General features: G+C 33.4%; 1 protein-coding gene across 1 annotated transcript in view; it reads right to left on the bottom strand.

The window, feature by feature from the left end:
• The window catches only part of LOC145284839 (poly(A) RNA polymerase GLD2-like), a 54,018-nt gene that overhangs the window by 30,657 nt on the left and 1,223 nt on the right, over positions 1–22,138 (bottom strand). Inside the window, exon 2 of the mRNA XM_080133819.1 lies at positions 4,310–4,813. Within this exon, the coding sequence (XP_079989945.1) occupies positions 4,310–4,722 (413 nt within the window). The 5' untranslated portion in view covers positions 4,723–4,813. The remainder of the gene's footprint in view (positions 1–4,309; positions 4,814–22,138) is intronic.

Raw genomic sequence — 22,138 nt, forward strand, 5'->3', positions numbered from 1 at the left:
GCCGAGAACACAAATTCGTTTTCAAAGTTTTGCTTTTTTATATTGAAAAGCTAAACAAAGACACGGAGATCGAAAAAAATCTCGAAATAGCGTGTACAAATCGGGCAAATTAAAGATAGACACAACTCCCGTTCTTAACTCGTAGATATTATGATTTAGGCAGTATATAAAAAGTTTTAAGGAGTAACCCGACCAAGTGCCCCACTGAAAAATGCACACAAACACACACACATTTTCGCTTTTACATAATAGACTAGTAGGGGTACCCGGTGTTGCCCAGGTGTTCAGAGCTGGGGGGGGGGGGAAGAATAAGCGAAGTAATAACCTTGTTTAAACTTCTTAAAAAATCGAAAAAACCAAATCAAACAAACAAAAAAACACAGCAAACGTACGACTTCTTTAAAAAAAACATTGGTAAAACAAAAACAAAGGTAAAAAAAAAAAAAAAAAAAAAAAAAAAAAAAAAAAAGGAAAAATAAAAAAATGAACGTGTTCTGAAAAACAAAAAATACACAGAAAAAACCTGGTTTCAATATTAAAAGTTTAAAAATTGAAAAAAAAAAAATATCTGATAACTGGGATTGAACCTGCAATCTTAAAATAATGACGCTGTTACTTTATCCATCGTGCTATGGACGCATGGGCGAATGTAGGTTGGTTTTTATAATATTTAAACAAATTCAAGGTATAACATCTTTTGCGTGTGTTTAGAAGCCATCTTGTTATGAAGGAACCATTTTTTTCCACCCCTCCCTGGAGAAAAGGGTCTGGTTGAGGATTAAGGAATTAATGTTTTTGGCCAATTTTTCGATATTTGTTGTCAGAAGGTTCGAGCTTGAAAATGATACCGATCTGGCGAAAATCTATGGCCTCTGTCGAAAGTTTTTGCAGGACATACAAACACACATACATACACACATTTTCGCTTTTTATATATATATATAACACTGCATGCAAAAAATCGTTTTTGGAATCAGAAAATAATAGGAATACTTGATAATGTTCGGGAACGAATGAGAAACTATATCTACTCCCTCCTCCAAATGAGTGATGAGCATAACCAGTACAGATTGGACATGAAGAGGTACTAGAAAAATTACCTATCCTTTCAGATTTTTGTTGACATGCCTGTAATTTTAAAATTAAAAACAATTCTAGCAAACCAGAAGAATGCCCAACAGTCTGCAGTAAATGATGTTTGTTCAGATTTTGCTTCCTGATGTTAAACTTGGAGTGAAAACAAATTACTTTGGTCATCTCATATATGCGGCCCAACTGTACTATGATTGGAAGAAAAATTCATCTTTCAATATTTTCAAATAATAATAAAAATAAATTTAAGCCATCTATTTGAATACTTATTTTTGTAGAAGTAAATATTTAAAATAAAAATTAGTACCAAACATTTTCTGATTTTCTTAAACAACTGTTTGATTATTTTTAACCAAAACAAAAAGTCATTAATATCAGAAACCAAATGTAACTGGACACTGTTTTACTGCTGTCTTTTGAATCAAGGTCTTCTGGTTTGCAAAAACTTTAAATCTCATAATTTGATAAATATCTATATCAAAGATTACTTTCATCATTCTAAACTTGAGAATGAGTTTGAAACTTATTGTTTTATTTCATAATTTGTGGCATGCATGTAATTAACTCATTCAATATTTTTTTTTTAATATAAGAAAATGTTTTTATCGTAAAACTTAAACTAAAATGTCCCAACACACATAAGGCTATAGGGTAACTTCCTCTAGCATATTTCAAAATTATTTTGGTCTACAGTCCTTGTCAAGTCTAGAGATATTTACTCTATATGCTAAATAGATTGAGCTCTCTAGTTGGAAATATATCAATTTTCAATGTATGATTAAAAATTTGAGCTTTTAATAAAAGGAAAAGTCCTCACAAATGTTTTGTGCAGCAAATAAAAAAGTAATCATAATAGAAGCAATTATTAGATCAAACCAGCTTATCTCCCCCTGCTCCAAAATAACATGAGAAGTGCAATTCATATAAGTTTCATTTAAACAGTCATGGTTCCAACAAATTCACCATTTTCCAAACACTGGCTGACCAAGCACAGTGATTCAAAGCTGCTTCCATAATAGGCGCAAGCCATTTGCGGTTTCAGTGAGGAACTCTGTAAAGGTGGGAGCCCAGAATAAGTTCAGTGTTCTGCTTCACTGCCCTGAACCAGGTTTTGGGTTGACCACTGCAACGTTTCTTTTAGCCTGGTGGTAGAACAGGATTGAGGACTTCATGGATAAAGTCACCTAGATGTCAACGAAGGGTATGGCTGAAGCAGCAAAGGCATCTGGTAAGAAATTTTTGGAATGAGTGAACTATTTAAGCAGTGAACACACTGAATCTTTTTAAGGATTCAGCATAGCATATCAGGTTAGATTTTCTTTATTACTAGTCAAAAAATAAAATAAAATCTATTTGGATCATGTAAAAACAATTTGATATGACAAAAATAGATTTAAAATATAGACATTACTGAAATTGTACAGATAAAACAATTGTTTTTGTTTTTTTTTACATATTGCCTATTAGAGCTACAAGGCTGGAAATCTTATCACTCTAAAATGGTGATTCTTTGATTAAAAAAAATCCCTTAAAATGAGAATTACATCGAATGGCATTTATATGCAAATGCCAATTTCAGTTATATAATATCATCTGAGAAAGGCCATTGAAAATAATCATTTCTACCTTTGGTTAGAATTAAAAAATATGATTATTGAATTGGATAATAACTTGAGTTTTATTTCTTCCGCTCGTCACACCAATAATTTCCTGGGTAAGGTTAACACTTTTGTCCAAACTTCCAACTTCTGTACACGTAACGCACCTTCTCTCAACTCCCAACGTACTTCTGCTAATTCAACTTATTGCTTTGAAATCCAACTTCAAAATGAACCCTCTTTTATCTCCAACCAGGAGCATCTCATTTGCATATCGGGTGGTCACATTGCAGACATATAAAGAGATAAGGCAGCCATTTTTGTTTCTTTCTTCTTCATTCATTTCATTCCACGACCGACCCATTGAATTATGCACACGTGCTAGTTAGGTAAGTCGCACGTTTCCCTACATTAGGCAATGCAAAAGTTGGTATCATAATATACATGGTTCTTGGCAACAGTTATATCAATGTTCAGATGTATCAAGTGGCTGTTCTTTTTATGTGGAGATGAATCCACTGATTTTATTCTTGTCAAATAATCATAGAGCAACTTCCATCTGGACTTTATTATTTAGACTGAAGTTGATCATGATACTGAAGACAACCATGAAATGTCGCAGTCTATCAGCTCTTCTAAAGATAGTCTCTTTAATGGACTACATCATACTTAATATCTTCAAAGGCATGGTCACCCGACAGATTTGTTAGAAGAGGTCAGCTCTTGAAGTTTTTGTGTCTTGATCCAAAAACACATTCCCAAAAGTCATGCAACTGGTGCCAACAATGGTATCTTGTGCAACATTCCAAAAAACAAAAAAAAAAGTTCATGAACCTTAGAGATGCATTACCTTCTTCAAAAATAATTCAATAAATGCATTTCTACTTTAACAATTAAGTGCACACTTTTGATACATCATCTTAACTTCAGAACCATTTGCTTGATATATCATTAGAAAATGTGAAGTCTAAAATTAATGCAGTTTTTAACTGTTGACCCTCTTAATTTCTTTTATTTTATTCTCTTTGGTCACATTTTTTCTTTAAAATGTTGATAAATATTTTTCATTGTAAATGTATGAAAAGTTTATTTCTCGATATACTAGCAAGGTGACCCAACGTTTCCGGGATTGAATAATGATCAACTAATGTTCCATACTCCTATATTTATATTATCCGTGAAAGCGCCTATTTTTTTTTTTAATCAAATCGATTGTCTGCTCTAGTTGGAGACTCCTTTCATACTTCTCACAGTAACTTAGTTAACAATACATTGTAGTCTACATTGCACTGTAGAAATGGCTTGAATTTAAGTTTAAAATGCGAAAGTTACCATACTTCAATTGTGCTCTAAACAGAAGCATTCATTTTGAATGCACCTGTGATATTAAAGAATCTACTGTTGATTTTATATGCTTGGCCTTACCGGTTGTGCTGTACTAACTTTGAAATTGGAAATGTTACTTCTTTTAGACATTTTATCTGGATAAATCAAAGTCAGAACTTACAACTCTGCAATTTACCTCAAACTAAATTTTTAGAAATATCCTTCATTATATAAACAAAAAACAAACAAAATATTTAATATTAGTAAAAAAAAAAAAAAAAAAGTTTTCTAACTTTATTCTTTTGCCGGTCGCATTGACCTTAGCTGGATCTGTGATTTTTTGAATTTGATGGAGGATTTCAGCACCGGCACTGGCTCCAGCGTTGTTATAGTTGTCTGGTGTCCTTAACCGAGTAGATACATGAACATTATGATTGTACGCATTTGTCATGGGGGACACCGCACCAGCAGCACCCCCACCCGTATTACCCCTGCCATGGCCAGCAAATCTCACTACGGAGTTAGCCATATTCCATGGAATCTGTGGTGAAGTTTGGTTACCAACATGAATAGCCAAATGTTGGTGCGGGTAATGCCCGGCGTAGGGTAACATAGGGCTATGTGGCGCACCTCCTCCTCGTAGATGCTGCATGTTGAGCCAAAATGCACTGGCACCATTCATGGAATTAGACATCAAAGCAATCATAGGCAGATTTGCCTCATAGCGCCGTTGAGAATCCGTTGTCTAATCCAAAGAATAATTTGTTGTATCAGTAAGTTCCCATTGAAATGAACATCTACAAAAAAAAAAAAATATATAAAAAAATTAGATAAATAAAATGAAAAATAAAATGGCAAAAAGTTAAAAGGGAATAGAAAATGGATCATGGGTTTACTTTCGACAACCTCACAACTCATGCTTCCCTTATTTTGTACTTTAGTCCTCATTCCATGAGCAATATTCTGACAAAGAGGGAAGAATTGCTGTTTTCTGGATCGGAATCTATCCATCTACCATTTATCGTTAGCAAGTTTTTGACATTGAAGTAGTATTGTTTTTTAAACTCTTTACATTAAGTGGCTTGCCTGAAGTGACTACCATTAAAAGATTTTTTTTCCACAATTGATTTTTATTTACAAAACCAAATTTAAAAAAAAAAATGTATTTCAACATGAAATTGAAAACATTTTTATTGTCTAGTTAAAGATATTAAATCTCCCCCCCCCCAATATTGCAATAAATAGTTTTATCATTGTTTTTTCTAATAGTTTTCTTTTTGTACCTTTTTTAAAATATGTCTTTAAATAATTCAATTAATTAAAATTATTTATGTACATTTGTTTTTTAAAAACCAAAGAATGTGAAAACCGACACAATCCATTACATTTATTTAATCAAGTTACAGAAGATTTTAGACGGTCGAATAGAAAGTTATACTTCTGTAAAGTTAAGGAAAAATTGAAAGGAATTGGGAAACATTTAAACTGTGGAATAGAAAGTTATACTTCTGAAAAAAAAAAAAAAATACATAACAGTAAACAAACGTTTCATAAAAGTAAATTAACATGCTTAAAAGATTTTTTACAAATATTCTGATATCTCAATACTGAAAAGAAACAAGTTGGAACTTTTATGCATAGTGACGGTTTTCATTCAATCACTGCTTTGTTCGACTTTTTGGTCTTCATGGTAGAAGAGTACAAGTTAAACTGCCAAATAATCAATCAAACTTCATTGAAAAAAAAAAAAAAAAAATGCAAGCTGATTAACCTAACAAACCCAGGGAAGTTGCGATATGTACTTAATTTTCCATTAGTTTTGATATAAGCTATTATAGAAATATTGATTTTTTTTGCTCACATGCCGCTTTTCAGAATTCATGGCCGTGGGTGGTCATCAATGAACAGTTCTTGTAGCAAACCATAAACAACGTTTTCAAACGCATAAATGATGATAATCATGAAGAAAGACCTGTTTGTCTAAGAGATGTAGATCTACTTTCATTAAGAACATTCAAGTAAAAAACAAAAAAATGTAAAAATAAAACTATTTCAGACAAAAAGGTTTTCAACTACTTTAATCTAACAAAAAAATAAAAGTAAATATAATTTTATTTATTGATTTTACATATTTTCTTCCATTTATTTTAATGTCCTTAGTAAAAGTAGAGTTATGTCCCTTAGATGAACAGGTCTTTCTTCATGATTGCCTAAATAATTGCACACTAAAAAAATAAATTTTAATTATCTGATTATTTTCAATAATTAATCAAAAATTCAACTTTTACTTGATAATTTATTTTAAAAAATATTCCAGCAAATTCTAATACATTTTAATTTTCCCAGAAGATTTAATGTGATTGTTTTTTTTTTTTGTGGATTGCTAGGTACCTCCGCAGGTATGTGTAAAATGGCAGCGTTTTACGCATTAACAGCAACGTCATCATTTTGTGTTTATTTTTTGTCAATTTCAATGGATGGGTATTGGCACTATAATAATTAATGGAAATAACTTTTTTTTTGCTATCGGATTTTCATATTTACATTTATATTATATTGCTTTAGAAAAATTAATAATTGAATATATATATGTACTTATTAATACGTTAATTTTAACGTCTTCCGTTGACACTTATGTATATAATGACAATGTTGCTTTAAAAAAAATAAAAAATAAAAAAAATAAAGTTAACACTCCAATTCAAATAATCAAATCAAAACAAAATATTTTAGGCTGATTTTGGATTTCCGATTTTTATTATATCAAAAGCCACATATTCTATTATCTATAATATAAAGCTGAATGTGTGTGTGTGTGGCCATGAATTGGCTCCTATATGGTTGACTATTTTAAAAAACTGATTACATATGATAGAAGATGTATCGAGGATCATTTTTTTGGTCACTCTTGGCTACGAATGGAAACAAAGTTGATATAAAAAAATATATTTTCGCGAAAATTATCTTTACTTTCATATTTTGCTTAGGGTATAATTTTTGAGTATCAAAACCTATCTCTTTACAACCTCCTCCTTTTCATAACCTATCATACTTTCATCAATCACAGTCCATTTTCTGTAGGCTGTTTTTGAACCCAATCAACGGCGGGTACTTCTGCTAGTATGAATATATTTTTTTAATATTGGAAACCTGTTATAAAAAAATCTTTGTTTAAACTTCATATGACAGAATATTGAAATTTAATATCTAAGGCTTTTTAAAATTAATTATTTTTTGGAATTGTTTTTTGTTGTAATTCAAATTATATTACAGAGAAAAAAAAATTATCCAGAAAAAAAGTTTATTTTTTTTAACACAATATTGATTTTATGCCCAATTTTATTTACAACTTTAAGGCAAGTGAAATAAATAACTTATTTGATTTTTGCTAGATTTTTAAAACATGGGTTTGTTTATGGCTTCAAAAACATCACTACATAAGAATGTTCTAAAGCGTTGACAATTTTAGTCTTGTATTTTCATTATGTTCATATGCTGTAAAATTTTTTCAAAAATATTAAAGCTTCTTTTAAATGATAAAAAAGTTAGGATGATAATTTTAAATTAAATTACAGTTAACATTGTATTATAGGGCAGGGGTAAAACTGTGGCGCGCGTTGGAGATACCTAGTGATTTCCTGTTAATATCACCTACACTCCTTAGTGTAAAAAAAAAAAAAAAGGAATAAGTTATTTTTCTTAATATGACAACCTTATTTTTAGGGACGCTGTCCTCACATACACACACATTAAAATGTTTACATTTCTATTTTTAACCGGATATGATAAGATTTAATCAAATGTTTTTCTCAACTTCTGATTACCTACGAATCTTTTTAACAATACCCTTTAATTGAAAAAAAAAAAAAAAAGTACAATTTTGAGTTATCCCCCTTTCCTGCTTTATTAATGTCAGCTGTAAACGATTAGTTTTTCTTTTTAATTTGACTTAAACACGGTTTTATGTAAAAAAAAAAAAATCTTTTTCAGAAGCAATGAGACCCTGCCAAAACACATTCTTTTTTTTTTTTTTTTTTTTTTTTTTTATTACATTTTCACCCCAAACAAGGCAAATTGCCACTTTGGTGTAGGGGGCTACTATCAGGGGCAACAACTACTGGGGTACTATGTAGGGATTTGGGCAGCAAGGTGTCGGTTCACGTTACACTTGAACTTCTGCACGTCAGTACTGTTGGGGAAGCAGGGACCTGGAATGGAATTCCAGAGTCTTGCGGTTCTGGGGAAGAAACTATTGGAGTAAAAAGATCTTTTACATCTAGGGACCTCTACAGTGTGGGGGTGGGATCTAGTAGCCTGTCGGGTTTGTCGAGGGTGCTCGCGTCGTGGGGGCACAAGTGATTGCAGTTCATCAGAGCATTCACCACTAAAATACTTGTAGAACAGGCAGAGGGATGCAACATTTCGTCGATGGGACAGAGGCTGAAGCTTAGATGCCAGTTCAGGGCCTATCAGATTTGCGACTCTCTTTTGAACCTTGTCAAGGAGCGAGAGACTAGTAGCAGATGCACCAGCCCAGATGTGGCAGCAATACTCCATACATGGGCGAATGGTGGCCTTATAGAGGTACAGAATACTTTCGGTTGTTAGTAGTTTTCTAGCACGGTAGAGAGAGCCTACCTTTCTTGCAGCGGCCCTGGCAATGCCTTCAATGTAATTGTTCCAACTCATGTTTCCTGTGAACGTTAGGCCAAGGAGTTTGAAAGATGGACTCTCAGATAAAGAGTCGTTGGCCATTGCTATTGGTGGTAGAGAGGGTTTCTTGTAATTATTGAATGAAACTAGTTTAGTCTTGGCAGCATTGAACGCGACCAACCACTTTTGTCCCCATTCCACTACAGATTGGAGGTCTTCCTCTAGTGTTTCTGCCATTTCTTTAGAAATGTGTTCATTCGTCTTCCTGTCGTGTCTGCCATAGAGTGTAGTGTCATCAGCATATATACCCATCTCAGAGGCAATGTTGTCGGGGAGGTCATTTATGAATATCAGGAACAATAGAGGTCCAAGGATAGAACCCTGGGGCACTCCCGCATTTATATCATATTGTTTAGATGTGCGACCGTCGAGGACTACCTGGATTTTTCTCTTATCTAAGAAGGATTTAATTATGTTAAGTATTCTACCAGTGATACCGTATGATCTGATTTTACTGAGGAGACCCTCATGCCATACTCTGTCAAAAGCCTTAGATATATCTAGAGCTACCGCTCTGCCTTCCCCCGCTTTGTCCAGTGATTGGTATATACGTTCAGAGATCACGGTGAGGATGTCTGCTGTGGAACGGGCTTGTCTAAATCCATATTGTTTGTCAGTCAGTAGTTTAGCATCTGTAAGATGATGGACTAGAGCATGGTTAATTATGGTCTCAAATATTTTGGCAAAAAGTGGGAGGAGGCTAATGGGGCGATAATTTGATGGGTCTGTCCTTTCGCCAGAATTCTTGAATACTGGTACAACAGAAGCAGTTTTCCAACAGCCCGGAAAGCAAGCTTCATTAAGACATTTGTTGTAGAGTTTGGAGAGAACTGGAGCTACTTCGGCTGAGCACTTTTTTAATAGCACAGCTGGGATAAGATCGGGTCCACATGCTTTTGAGGTGTCAAGGTTTTTTATGATAGCATGCACCTGAGCAGGGGTGGTTTTCAGATCGTCTAGTGTGGCGTCTGTCCGCATAGGAAAGTCAGGTAGGGGGTGGTTGGAAGGGTCCAGTGTGGAGTTTGAGGCAAACCGACTGGCAAGCATGTTAGCCTTGTCGGTTGCTGAGGAGACAACCTCGTGATTGTTGGTTAGTGGGGGAATTGTTGATTGCCCATTATTTACTACACTGTTGTAGATTTTCCAGAAGTCTCGGGTTCCTAGTTTTTGTGCTTCGATGCGCTTTTTAGTGGTTTCCGTAAATTCTCTCTTAGCTGTCGCTATTTCTTTCTTAACGTTATTTCTAGCTTCTATATACTTCAGTCTGTTTGAACTGGACTTATGTCGGTTAAACCTACGGTATGCATGCTGCTTTTGAGTAATGGCAGTTGCACAAGTCGACGTAAACCATTGGGGAGAGTGGGGCTTACTGTAAAATTTCCGCATGGGAACATGCGCTTCGATTGCAGTTTTGAACCAGTCAGTGGTCTCGTTTGCACACTGTTCAGCAGGGAGAGAGAAAATATTTTTCCATGGAGCATCTCTAATTAGTTCCCTGATGGCTTCCCAGTCAGCCTTATTATAATATCTCGTTGTTTTGAGCACTGGCTCTTCAGTTTTGGGTCTAGAGTTTAGGGCGATTTCAACCATTATCACTGCATGATCAGCGTTCCCGAGTGGGCTGTGGGCCTTCGCTATGCAGTCATCGGGAACTGTGGTCAAAAACAGATCTAGAAGTGATGCGTGTTGTTCTTCCTGGTCAGGGAAACGGGTTGGAAACTTAACAATTTGAGATAGGGAGTGAGATATAGCGAAGCTATGGGTTGTGCTGCCCGCTGCATCTGTGTGAGTAGAGAATCCAAGCCAGTTTTTGTGGTGGACATTAAAGTCTCCAAACACATGTATTTGTGCGCTAGTGTCGAGGGACAGTGCCGTGTCTATGCTGTCAGATACTTTGTTTATTATGGAGCAGTCCTGAGTCGAGGGAGAGCGGTAGAGAAAATAATAGTAGCTAATACTGTGTTGCACGTTTAGTCTAAAGCACATAAAGGCTTGATCATCTGTTTCTAGGTTTGTTTCTCTAGTCAAGGGAAGGGTATTACGAATGTAAACTCCAAGTCCGTGCATATGTCTGTCAGAGTCCTTACGGCAGAGTGGGAGATATCCATGCATGTTAAAGTGGTTAGAGGGAATGGAGGAGTGTAGGTTAGTCTCACTTAGTGCTAAGATATCCGGGGTATTTGTTAAGAGAAATGCTTCAACATCAGCTAAGTTAGTTCTAAGCCCACGGATATTTGTGAATGAGAGCCTCAAGGGAGGAGGCAAGTTGAATTTGTTTGTCCCTAATCCTGGTTTAAGCTTATTTTTAGATTGTACTGTCGTCATATTTTTTTTAAGAGTTTCGGTAAGGGGGAGCTAAACAAGAGGTTATGCGGAGCTTCAGACATGCATCACAAGTAGACCATCAGCTGACCTTTCTCCAATTAGGATTGTGGCCTCAGGAAAGCCCACCGGGGATGAGTGCAGGGTCCCTTTCCATGCGCGTCATGGCACTGCAAACAACCCGATATTATTCAACTGTTGATGGAGCAGCCGCTCTAAGCGCTACCAAAGAGTTAGGGCTCCTGTACTACCAGTCGGGAACAGCAGCCAGGAACTGTCAATCCGGTACCCTCAACCCTTTAGAAGAAGGTCAACCCAATCTAACCGCTCAGGCATATCTTATACTCAAGCACTCTCAAATGTTCAGTTTTAGGGGTGGGGCATGCTGGGAATGGGGAAGAACGGCGTTCATTGCCCTAGCCAGGAAACAAGATCTACCGCTGGGTGTTTCTGTCGAATCACTGAGATAGTGTCTCTGCGCTTGACCAATAGGCAAAGAAGGAGTATGGAAGCCGGGCGATAGACAGAGCCTATCTACTCCTTAAGCAATTTAGGTTTGCAAACCGGTGAATTTGTTTGAGTCACCAGCTCTAGGAAGGTTGTCATCCAAGACTGAAGAGGCCTCTCTCCCCTTTGGTTTAGTTTCAGAGTTTTCCTTCTCCTAGACGGATGATCTGGGAAGACCTACTGGGTCCGTCAGCCCTGAGAGGGTTTTCTCCGCGCCTAGGTTCTAATCCAGGTATTTCTGCGACCCCGCGTTGTTAGTGTTACTGGGTTAGTTTGTGGGGGATTATATCTACTGATTAGTTACACTCCTCAAAGTGATTTGGGGACATGCTATTTACTTGTTAATGGATAAAGGGGGTGGGTGAAGTTCATGCAGTGTAAGCGTCTGTGTTTGTAAGAGGGCTTGTTAAGGAGGAGATAATGTGATTTTAGTCGTACATTTTTTTTTTATTTTATTAATGTTAGCTTAGGTCTAGTATAGTGTTACAGTATGAGTAGGTATTAAGAATTGAGCTACGAGTTGTGCCCGAGCTATTTTAGATGATAGGAGGGTTAAGATGTAAGTGCAATATAGCATGGATAAGACAGCAAGTATTGAGTCATGCGTAATTAGGTGAATAGATATATATGGGCAGGTTTTCAGTAGGTGCGAATAGAGTTGGAGTTGTAGGTATTTTTTAGTAAGAGTCATGGGGGGTTTCCATAATAAGGAGTGTCGTTTCAATAACGTAATTAATCGTTGCAAAACTCGAGACAGTTGTGTAGTGCATATCTCTTTGTTTCTGGGTACTTTGGCTGTTAAGTACCTGCCTTTGTGTGCATAGGCTGTTAAGTCCCTTACTGGATAGGAATGATCTGTAATGCATGCCTTAGAGGTAGAAATGTATAGATGTTTGGTGATGGTTATTAAAACAGTTTGCATGTGAGGGATTAGGGGCTGGAAGTTAGCGATTCAACTACAGATGCGGAGCAATGTGGGAGTTTAGTGGCGGATAGGTTGGGAGTAGATTGTTAGCGTTCAAGAGAAGAGGGGTTATTTATTTACAGATGGATTTCCATTAGGATTTTTGAGTTACAGGTAAGGTTAGTCTGAAGAAGGGAGGAAATTTTTTTTTATTTTATTTTATTCATTTTTTTTTTTTTATGCATGCAGGTAAGACAAACGCAATCGTCTTGGAGGTAAAATGTATAGGATTTCGTAGCTAGCTATTAGGTTTTTCCCTCCCAGTTATAGGGACAGCTAATTCGTTGGGATTTGGAATTGTAGTCATTAAGGTCAGGCGCAGAGTGTTGCATCTATTCAGAAAATTAGCCCTAGTATCACAGCTGGGATCATGCATATTGCAGTTAAAAATATAGTGCCAGTCAAGTTATGAGCCACGTGCAGTGGTTTGGTATGGTATGGGTATCATGGAGGACACTTACATACAAGCAAGCGTACGGTGATTTCATATATTAAGTATACTACTTAAATAAAGTAGTTCTGTCTTTTATAGTAGAAAGAAAGAAAGGTGGTCCTATCTCTTCTATATTCATGCATAGGCTATTCGTTTTCGAGTAGAGTTCTTCTGACCTTAAAAACGGCTCGCGTGGGACTAAGTGTTAGAGACCAATTTTACGCATATGTAATTAAAGTGCATTAAATAAATACATTTAAAGAGAAGGTATACACAGTTGGTAAAAGCAAAAAGAGAAATAAAGAAACAAAGTGAATAAATAAATAAAAAATAAAGTAAGAAACGACTCGCATGGAAGCAAAGAGTTAAAGACAATATATGCGCATATAGTTAAAATACATTAGTCAAAATTTAGATAAAAAAAAAAAAAAAAAAAAAAAAAAAAAAAAAAAAAAAAAGTTGCCATTTTGGTAATATTAGGATTTGTTAAGTTAACTTAGCTTATATTGGTTGCCCATTTTCAAAATTTTCGCGTCTGTCAGCGAGCGAACCCTGTTAGTGTGACGACTTCACTTCCTTTCCCCGGATTTTATATCTATTTATAGTGCGCACATGTGTATGGTAATTTTACTTTTTTATTTTTTTATTTTATCCTTTACTTTTTTTTGTTTTTTTATTTAGGTTAATCTTCTGTCTTTTATAGTAGAAAGAAAGAAAGGTGGTCCTATCTCTTCTATATTCATGCATAGGCTATTCGTTTTCGAGTAGAGTTCTTCTGACCTTAAAAACGGCTCGCGTGGGTGGGACTAAGTGTTAGAGACCAATTTTACGCATATGTAATTAAAGTGCATTAAATAAATACATTTAAAGAGAAGGTATACACAGTTGGTAAAAGCAAAAAGAGAAATAAAGAAACAAAGTGAATAAATAAATAAAAAATAAAGTAAGAAACGACTCGCATGGAAGCAAAGAGTTAAAGACAATATATGCGCATATAGTTAAAATACATTAGTCAAAATTTAGATAAAAAAAAAAAAAAAAAAAAAAAAAAAAAAAAAAAGTTGCCATTTTGGTAATATTAGGATTTGTTAAGTTAACTTAGCTTATATTGGTTGCCCATCTAATCTAATTACACGAGTAAATTAACTAATCAAATATTAAGATGTTTAAAGCGTTCCAAAAATATTAAGATAAAAAAAAGGGTTTGTATTACTATACACAGATTCGAAAAAGTTGTCAAAAAACAAATATATAACAAATAAATGTTATCAAAGGCAAGATAAGTTACTTTTCTACCTAACTGGATATTTTTTAATGTTTTTATTTAATGTAACATGTTTATTCAGCTCAAAAAACGGCGTTTACCGATGTACTGGAAAATTTAAAGTGGTGCCCGACTGATGAATACAGTAAGTTTGGGAAAAAGAGTTAAAAATAAAAAACTAGACAAAATACTGTTAGAAATTCGTGCAATATGTTACTGTGACATAGGATGACATATTAGGTGGGGTTTTAACAGTATTTTGTTTAGTTTTCTATTTTTAACTCCTTTTCCCAAACTTACAATGTTCATCAGAGAGTCGGGCACCATTTTTAATTTTCAAATACATCGATAAACACTTTTTCGAGCTGAATAAACATGTTACATTAAATAAAAGCACTAGAAAAATATCCGGTTAGGTAGAAAAGTAACTTATCTTGCCTTTGATAACATTTGTTATATATTTGTTTTTTGACAACTCTTTTGAATCTATGTGTATAGTAATACAAACCCAAAAAATAAAATAGAGCAAGGGATTAAACTACAAATCAATGAAAGAAATTATGTGAGAAAACTAATTTTACACCAACGCCGCTAAACTTGCTTAAATAATCAATTGGAGGAAATCCGAGCAAAATAAATTTGATTGTAGAGTTGGTGCTGATAGAAAAAATAAAAAACACAGGTTTTCACAAGATTTTAAAATATACTAGCATGCCACCGGATCATAAAATATGTTGAAATATATTTTAATTTATGTAGATTTCATATTTATTATTAATATAGAGCCAATTCTCTATTGATCATTATATTGTACTCAATATGTAGTAGTGATTTTAAGGGTAAAAATAAATGACTTGAAATGCCATCAGCTAAAATCAAAACCAAAATATTTAACGCTCCATCCTTAGTCATTAGCATTTAAGCTATCGTCAGATAAATAAGAAATAATGAACCAACTTTAACATAAAATGTATATTTATGCATGCGTAAAAGCACTAAGTTCCATTTTTTGTTTCCCAATTTTGATCCCTTAGCAGCTATTTTTACCAGATTATATATACATATATATAAAAACAACAGTCTACAAAAATGCAATGTTTTGACCCGCATCATGCCTCTTTGCAACTTTCGCATCTCAAAAGAGATGTACTTTGAAAAAATAAAAAATAAATGGAGAGACATCCATAGTGAGTCTTATTTATTAGATTAGAATAGAAAAGATACATTTTCTTTTTAAATTGAAAATCGACAGATGGACTGAATAGTAACAACTTTTGAGAAATTTGCATAAATCTGAATAAAATATTTTTTTTCTTCATTTATTTTTCAAATTGCAATCCATAATTAGGATGGTATGGTTGAAGAGTATTACATGATTTTTTTTTTTTTAATGATTTAACATTCACATTTTATAATGTTCATCAATGGACTAAAATCTGAGGTTGAAATCAATTTATATAAGATTAAATTTGAACTAAAAAAATTCCTACGACTATCTCTTAGCAATAGGAATAAACAGACAGATGTGGCATTTCATGCCACTCCAATCACAAAGGCTATCATTTGAAATTGAATAAAAATCTACTCTGAATATTTCAGCCTTTTTACAATAATTTTTAGTATCTGGTTACTTTATTTCCTTGTTTGGAATTTCTTCTTCACTAATAGAGTACAGAAAAGAACAAATATTACTATATTCATGTTTTTATTGGTCTTCACTAATTTTCCAGAATTTATTATTACATTTAATTGTTAGTGTGGATCTTAGTACCTTTCTTAAGAGTTTTCAGAATTAAAATATGGGAATTTTATTTAAAAGGGATTATTAAATTTAGTTTTTTTAGTTAACCATTGTTCGGTAAAATCGGGTAACAAGTTACAACAGCTGAAAAGTGACCGCACAAAGCAATACTGTAAATATGCTATCTTTATTCAAACTTCTAGGCTTAACATTCACAGGTAACATGAATTGGAACAAATACATTGAGGACATTGCCAAGGCTGCTGCAAAGAAGGTGGCCTCTCTACTGTGCTAGAAAATTACTCACACATAATATCTATCTCTACAAAGCCACAATTCACCCATGCATGGAGTATTGTTGTCACATCTGGGCTGGTGCATCTGTCAGTCTCTTGCTTTTAGACAGGATAAAAAAAAAGCTCCAGCCTAGTAGATGATGTAGGTGCCCACGACGCAAAGAAAACATTGTACACGAAAACTCACGCAAATTGATCAAGTAGTTTATTTTTATAAAGAAAATAATTTTTAAGCAAATTAGACTTTTAGCAATGCCTCCTCTATCTCTTAAGAATGGCTTTTTAAAACCTTGATTTGGAGTTATTTCCCTTGCTCATTAAAACTGTTTTCAAGATAGCATCACTCCTAGTTTAGCCATAAAATTTGATTTTCTTATTTATTCATATTTATTATTAAGTTTAGGCTAATTTTTTAAGCCATACAATAAGAATTTTGATTAATTAGGATCATTAGTATTTGTTGGTTGTTTTACAATTTCAGGTATCGCATAAAATACTCATTATTTTTACATTTAGGCAAGTCATGAAACAGTTTTGTTGAATATAATTGACTATTTTGAGCTACCGTAGTTGAACAATAACATACACAACATGGTGGCACTAGTAATAGTATAGTAACATTAAAAAAAGGGGTGGGGTAGAAAAACAGCACTTGTTCATTATAAAATGAATATAAATTCTTATTAGGGTACTTTTTTGGTTCTTCTTTGTTATTGTAGCGAAATTTGAAAAATAAAATATTGAATTTTAACGGAAACCAATGGTATTTACTCAATTGTCATGTCGCAGTAATGAAAATATCCCCAAATTACAAAAAATAAGGCAGAAAATTAATCTCCTATACAATAAAATGACTGCAGAAATTCCCCTCTGGACTAAAGTATCGTAGGTTTGCAAGAACTGATGCCACATACAAATTCAATACATCTAGGCTAATAGCCACTTATGTAGCTTTCGAACGCCATTTTAAACACATTTATCCGTGATATTAAAATGTTACGTTGCATTCTACAAGCAACACCATCACAATTGTAACATTTGCAGAGAAAGAAGTTCCTATTTTTCTCTCTAAATATTTAGTCCTACCACTACTCACAGTTGTCACCTGAACAAATTCTACACTTTCCACAGATTCTGTGCTTTCACCGCTTGTAACTGGCTATTAGATACATGGACCTAACAATCTTCAGTTTCCGATTCATAAATAATAATGGCTCCCTTTCCAAACTCCGTCCATTCTGATTGGCTGATTGATTATTCTCATGTTTTGGAATCTAATTCTACGTTTCATAAATGAAATGTTACTAAAATTACAATATGGCGTCACTAAGAAACATTAATTTGTGCAGCATAAAGTTTGCTTCACGCTTAGGTCATTACTGTCTTGTGCGTGTGTGTGTGTTTGTTGCACTTCACAATTTGTTGGGCGCTTGCTATAAACATTAATAAATTTAAAAATATTGTGTATCCACAAATACTGAGAACATAAAAAATATGCATGGTTAATAGTCTTATTATAGTCCGTGCATGTGTTTAAGAGGAAAAAAAAACAACTTTTTTTAAAACAATTGCAAAAAAAATGTATATAAACATTACAGAATGCAACTTTTCATGAAATAAATATATGTATATTCAGTAAATTTACAATACATTTTTTTTTTAATTGTATTTCTATTTAAATAAATGAGCCACATCAATGCATAGCTGGATACAGCTAGTTATTAATAAAAACAGTTTTCGAAGACAATTAACGAAAATTAAATTTTACTAAATTGGCCAAAGATTTTTCACTTTTCAGGAAATATTTACTACCCTTTTGTTATGATTCTAACTCTCTGGTTTCTTTCCTGCAAAACTCATGTTCCCCTAATTGTCTTCAAAAACTATTTTCATTAATAATTAATTTTATACCTATCGTTTCTTTGTAATTTTTTAATATGTTCATTACTGTGACATGATAATTATACCAATGGTTTCACTTGAAATTCGATATTTCAATGTTTTGATTTCTCTATAATAATGAACTTTTTTTTTTCTTTTACTGTAACAACAAAAAGTGGTGATAAAAAAATATTCAGGAAATGAATGTTATAAAAGAAAACAAGTCACTCTTCTACCTAACTAGATAAATTTATTTGTTTTTACTATTTTAACATATTTAAAAGCGTTTTTGTTTTTTTGTTACAAACAAACCTAGTGTACACTCTTAAGTTAGGACAAAAAATAAAAAAGGCTGTCCATAAGACTTTTTTTTTTACAAAGGCATCACCACTTATCAAGGCCAAGAGGCCACTCAAGGATAAGGGTTAAAGAGTGTACAGTAGACAATTGGACAAAGTAATCGTTAGTAATGGAAATTCGGTAAATTTGTTAACTTAAATGGAACGCCTCATCAAAAACTTGTTTATGTTAGACTTGAAGAAAACCGTATTGTAGTCAGCAGGAAAACACAAGACAAATCCATAGGCGTGCAGTTCTAAGAAAGAAGCTTTGTTCATGAAATCTACGTTTAGGTTTAGGCACAGGTAAAGAGTGTGGGAAATTATTAATAGTTTTTTCTTCTGCCAGACGGGTGTTTCTTGTGAAAGTTTGGTGAGGGGGGAACATAGATTGGAGATCAGCCGAGCACTTGCCATGAACATAACGATAAAGCAGAGACAAACTCGCAACATCTCTTCTGTGAAAAAGAGGTTGTAGGAAAGAGAAAAGGACATCCCCTACGAGGCTACGAAGTCTATTTTGAACTCTATCAAAGCAGGATAAGTCCTTTCTAGCAGCTCCTGCCCAGATGTGGCAACAGTACTGCATCCTTGGACGTACCTGGCTTTTATATAGATAGAGAATTGCATCAGCAGTGAAATATCAACTGGATCGATAGAAGGATCCCGCCATTTTTACAGACCTGCACTAAGATTATCGATTTCCCCAAAACCTCTGGCCTGGATGGAAGGGAGACTAAAACTTGTTATGGTTTCAAATGATCTGAAATAACAGCAAGGAGAGACTTGATTCCAAATATTTCTCATATGCTATATCTCCCTCTTTTGGAAATAGAGTATGATTATGAATATCTTCAGTATCAAATAATCTTTATACACTGAAGTTTTCTTTATGTATGAAATCCAAAGAGTTTTAGTCTCGCCTCCATCAAGGCTAGAGGTTTTCGGGAAATATTTTGTAATTCATATGCAAAACTAGGAAAACAAACCATGAAACATTTTATGGCTGTAAAAAATAAAAAGAGCCAAAAATAGGCTCTGCATGATCCCCTTAATGCGAGACCTAAAAGGCAAATGTCACATAGCCCACTATACAATTCAGGTCATTAGCTTTCTAACGAGTCTTCATTTGTAACATTCTGATCAAACTTGCTGAGATTTTGAACTTAGAAAATTGCCAAAAAAGGTGGTATATATACAAAGATATGAGCATTTTAATGTTCGATTTGGCTACTAGTAGCCAAATTGAATATTGAAATGCTCATATCTTCGGTTATGAAGCGAAATTGCATGAAAATTTGCAGGTTTTTTGAAGATTATAATACTACTTTATAGCTAAAATTTTATGACAATTAGTAAAAGAAAAACAAAAAACAAACAAACCTAAATTTTGAAACCAATAAAACATGTCAAAATTTGCCTACATTTGTATATAGTGTCCTGCAGGCCAGCTTCGGTTTTACTACTTTGGAAGATGAATTTTGCTTAGTTGTCTCCCCTGTAGCCACTAATATACGTAAAAATTGTGTATACAAGTTTCACATTTTCTTTCGTGCAAATTTTATTTTACAATAAAACAGGAAGTCCAGTTCGGTAACCAGACCATTTTTACTTCAAATCGAAGTTTTCATCTGCAACCAGTACAGCCGAACTTAGGATTATCCATACTTCCAAATCGTTTAATAGAGTAAACATTAGGTTCGGTTTTAACAAAAAATACATTTTAAAATAAGTTAAAACTTATCCATGTAAGTAGAAGAGTATCTTGCCTTAGATCGATTTTTTAAAAAATGTTAAAAGATATCGTAAAACTTGAATTTAACATACAATATTACGTACTTAATTGGCATGTAGATAATAGTAATCCAAAAATTCATAGAGTAGAAAATTATTTATAGTTAAAAGTAAGGTACCTATGCATTTATGTTACCGTGCTATTTTTTAAACAGTATTTTCAAGTTTAATTGAAGTTTCATAATATCTTTTATTATTAAATTGTTTTGTGAAAGTAAACAGGGTGCTTATTCGGATTGGTACTTATGGTGGCATTTAAAATTAAAAATACAGTCACTGAACGAAGATGAAAAATTCCAAAAACCACGTAATTTGATCAAATAGTTTTTTTTATTCAAGAAACTCAAATTTGACCCGTTTCGATGAGGGTAAAAATAAATAAATAAAATCAACGAATCGGTAGACAAGGGCAGACAACACTAATGCACATGGAAACTAAAAATAATCGCTGATTATCTCCCCTGATAAGAAAAATGTGGCCTTGTCTGTCACTTATCGGTAAAAAACACCAAATTTGTTTTGCGTAAACAAAAAATACTTTATCAATTTTTGTGATTTTTGGAATATACAACATTCATTCCATGACAAGTAGGTACAATATAAGTTTTTTATTTTTATTTTTTTTTTAATTTTTGTTAATCGCTATAAGTGCCAATCTGAATGAGCATCAAATAATTTTAGATGACGAAAAGTTTAATTTGGTGCTGCAGTGCACCAATATTACCGTGTTATTTGTTTAAAATAATATTTTCAAGTTAAATTCAAGTTTTACGATATCTTTTCAGCGGAAGTAAACGAGATTCCCCCTGCCATAAAATTAATTTCTTTTCCCCGCTTTTTTTTTTTCAGAGGATTATTGTCAATAACAGACTTAACTTTAATATTAGGACATTTTTTTAAAAAGTTTATTTAATGACTTTTAATGTGGGGGATCATTTTTAAATTATAACGTTTGAGTTTGTATTACTGCACACAGATTCGAAAAAGTTGCCAATAAACAAATAAATGTTATCGAAAGCAAGATAAGTTACTTTTCTACCCAACTGGATACTTTTTAGTGTTTTTATTCAATGTAACATGTTTATTCAGCTCGAAAAACAGTGTTTACCGATGTATTGGAAAATTTAAAATGGCGAACACGGTAAGTTTGGGGAGATGAGTTAAAAATTAAAAAGTCTATACAAAATACTTTTAGAAACTCGCTCAATATTTTACCCTGACATAGGCTGACATATTCGGTGGGCTTCTAAGAGTATTTTGTATAGTTTCTTGTTTTCCTCAGACTTACCGTGTTCAAGAGAGAGTCGGGCGCCATTTTTAATTTTCCAATACTTCGGTAAACACTGTTTTTCGAGCTGAATGAACATATTACATCAAATGAAAACACTAATAAATAAATATCCAGTTAAGTTGAAAAGTAACTTATCTTGCCTTTGATAACATTTGTTATATATTTGTTTTTTTACAACTTTTTTTTTAATCTATGTGTATAAACCCTAACGTTTTAAGGAGAGTAGTAAGTAGTACTGCTGTCTGTGCTAGTGCTTGCTGGAGTGCTGGTGCTACCGAAAAGTAGAGTATCAATTTAATAGAACATCGTAATTTAAAAGTGATCCCCACGTTAGGAGTTATTAAATAAACTTTTTAAAAAAAATTCCTGCTAATATGAAAGCTAAATGTGTTATCGACGATAATCCACAGAAAAAATAAGAAAACAAAAAAGAATTTTGCGGGTGCCGGGTGGTGGAAGCTGGTTCAGGTTCACCGGCTTTCTTACGGTAACAAGTGCATATTTCACATACAAAGTAAAAAAAAAAAAAAAAAAAAAAAAAAAATTTGTCATTTTACGAATTGAAAAACAAGAAGCGC

Source organism: Euprymna scolopes, chromosome 9 (genome assembly GCF_053919585.1).
Source record: "Euprymna scolopes isolate OS-2025 chromosome 9, ASM5391958v1, whole genome shotgun sequence".
Lineage (NCBI taxonomy): Eukaryota > Metazoa > Mollusca > Cephalopoda > Sepiida > Sepiolidae > Euprymna > Euprymna scolopes.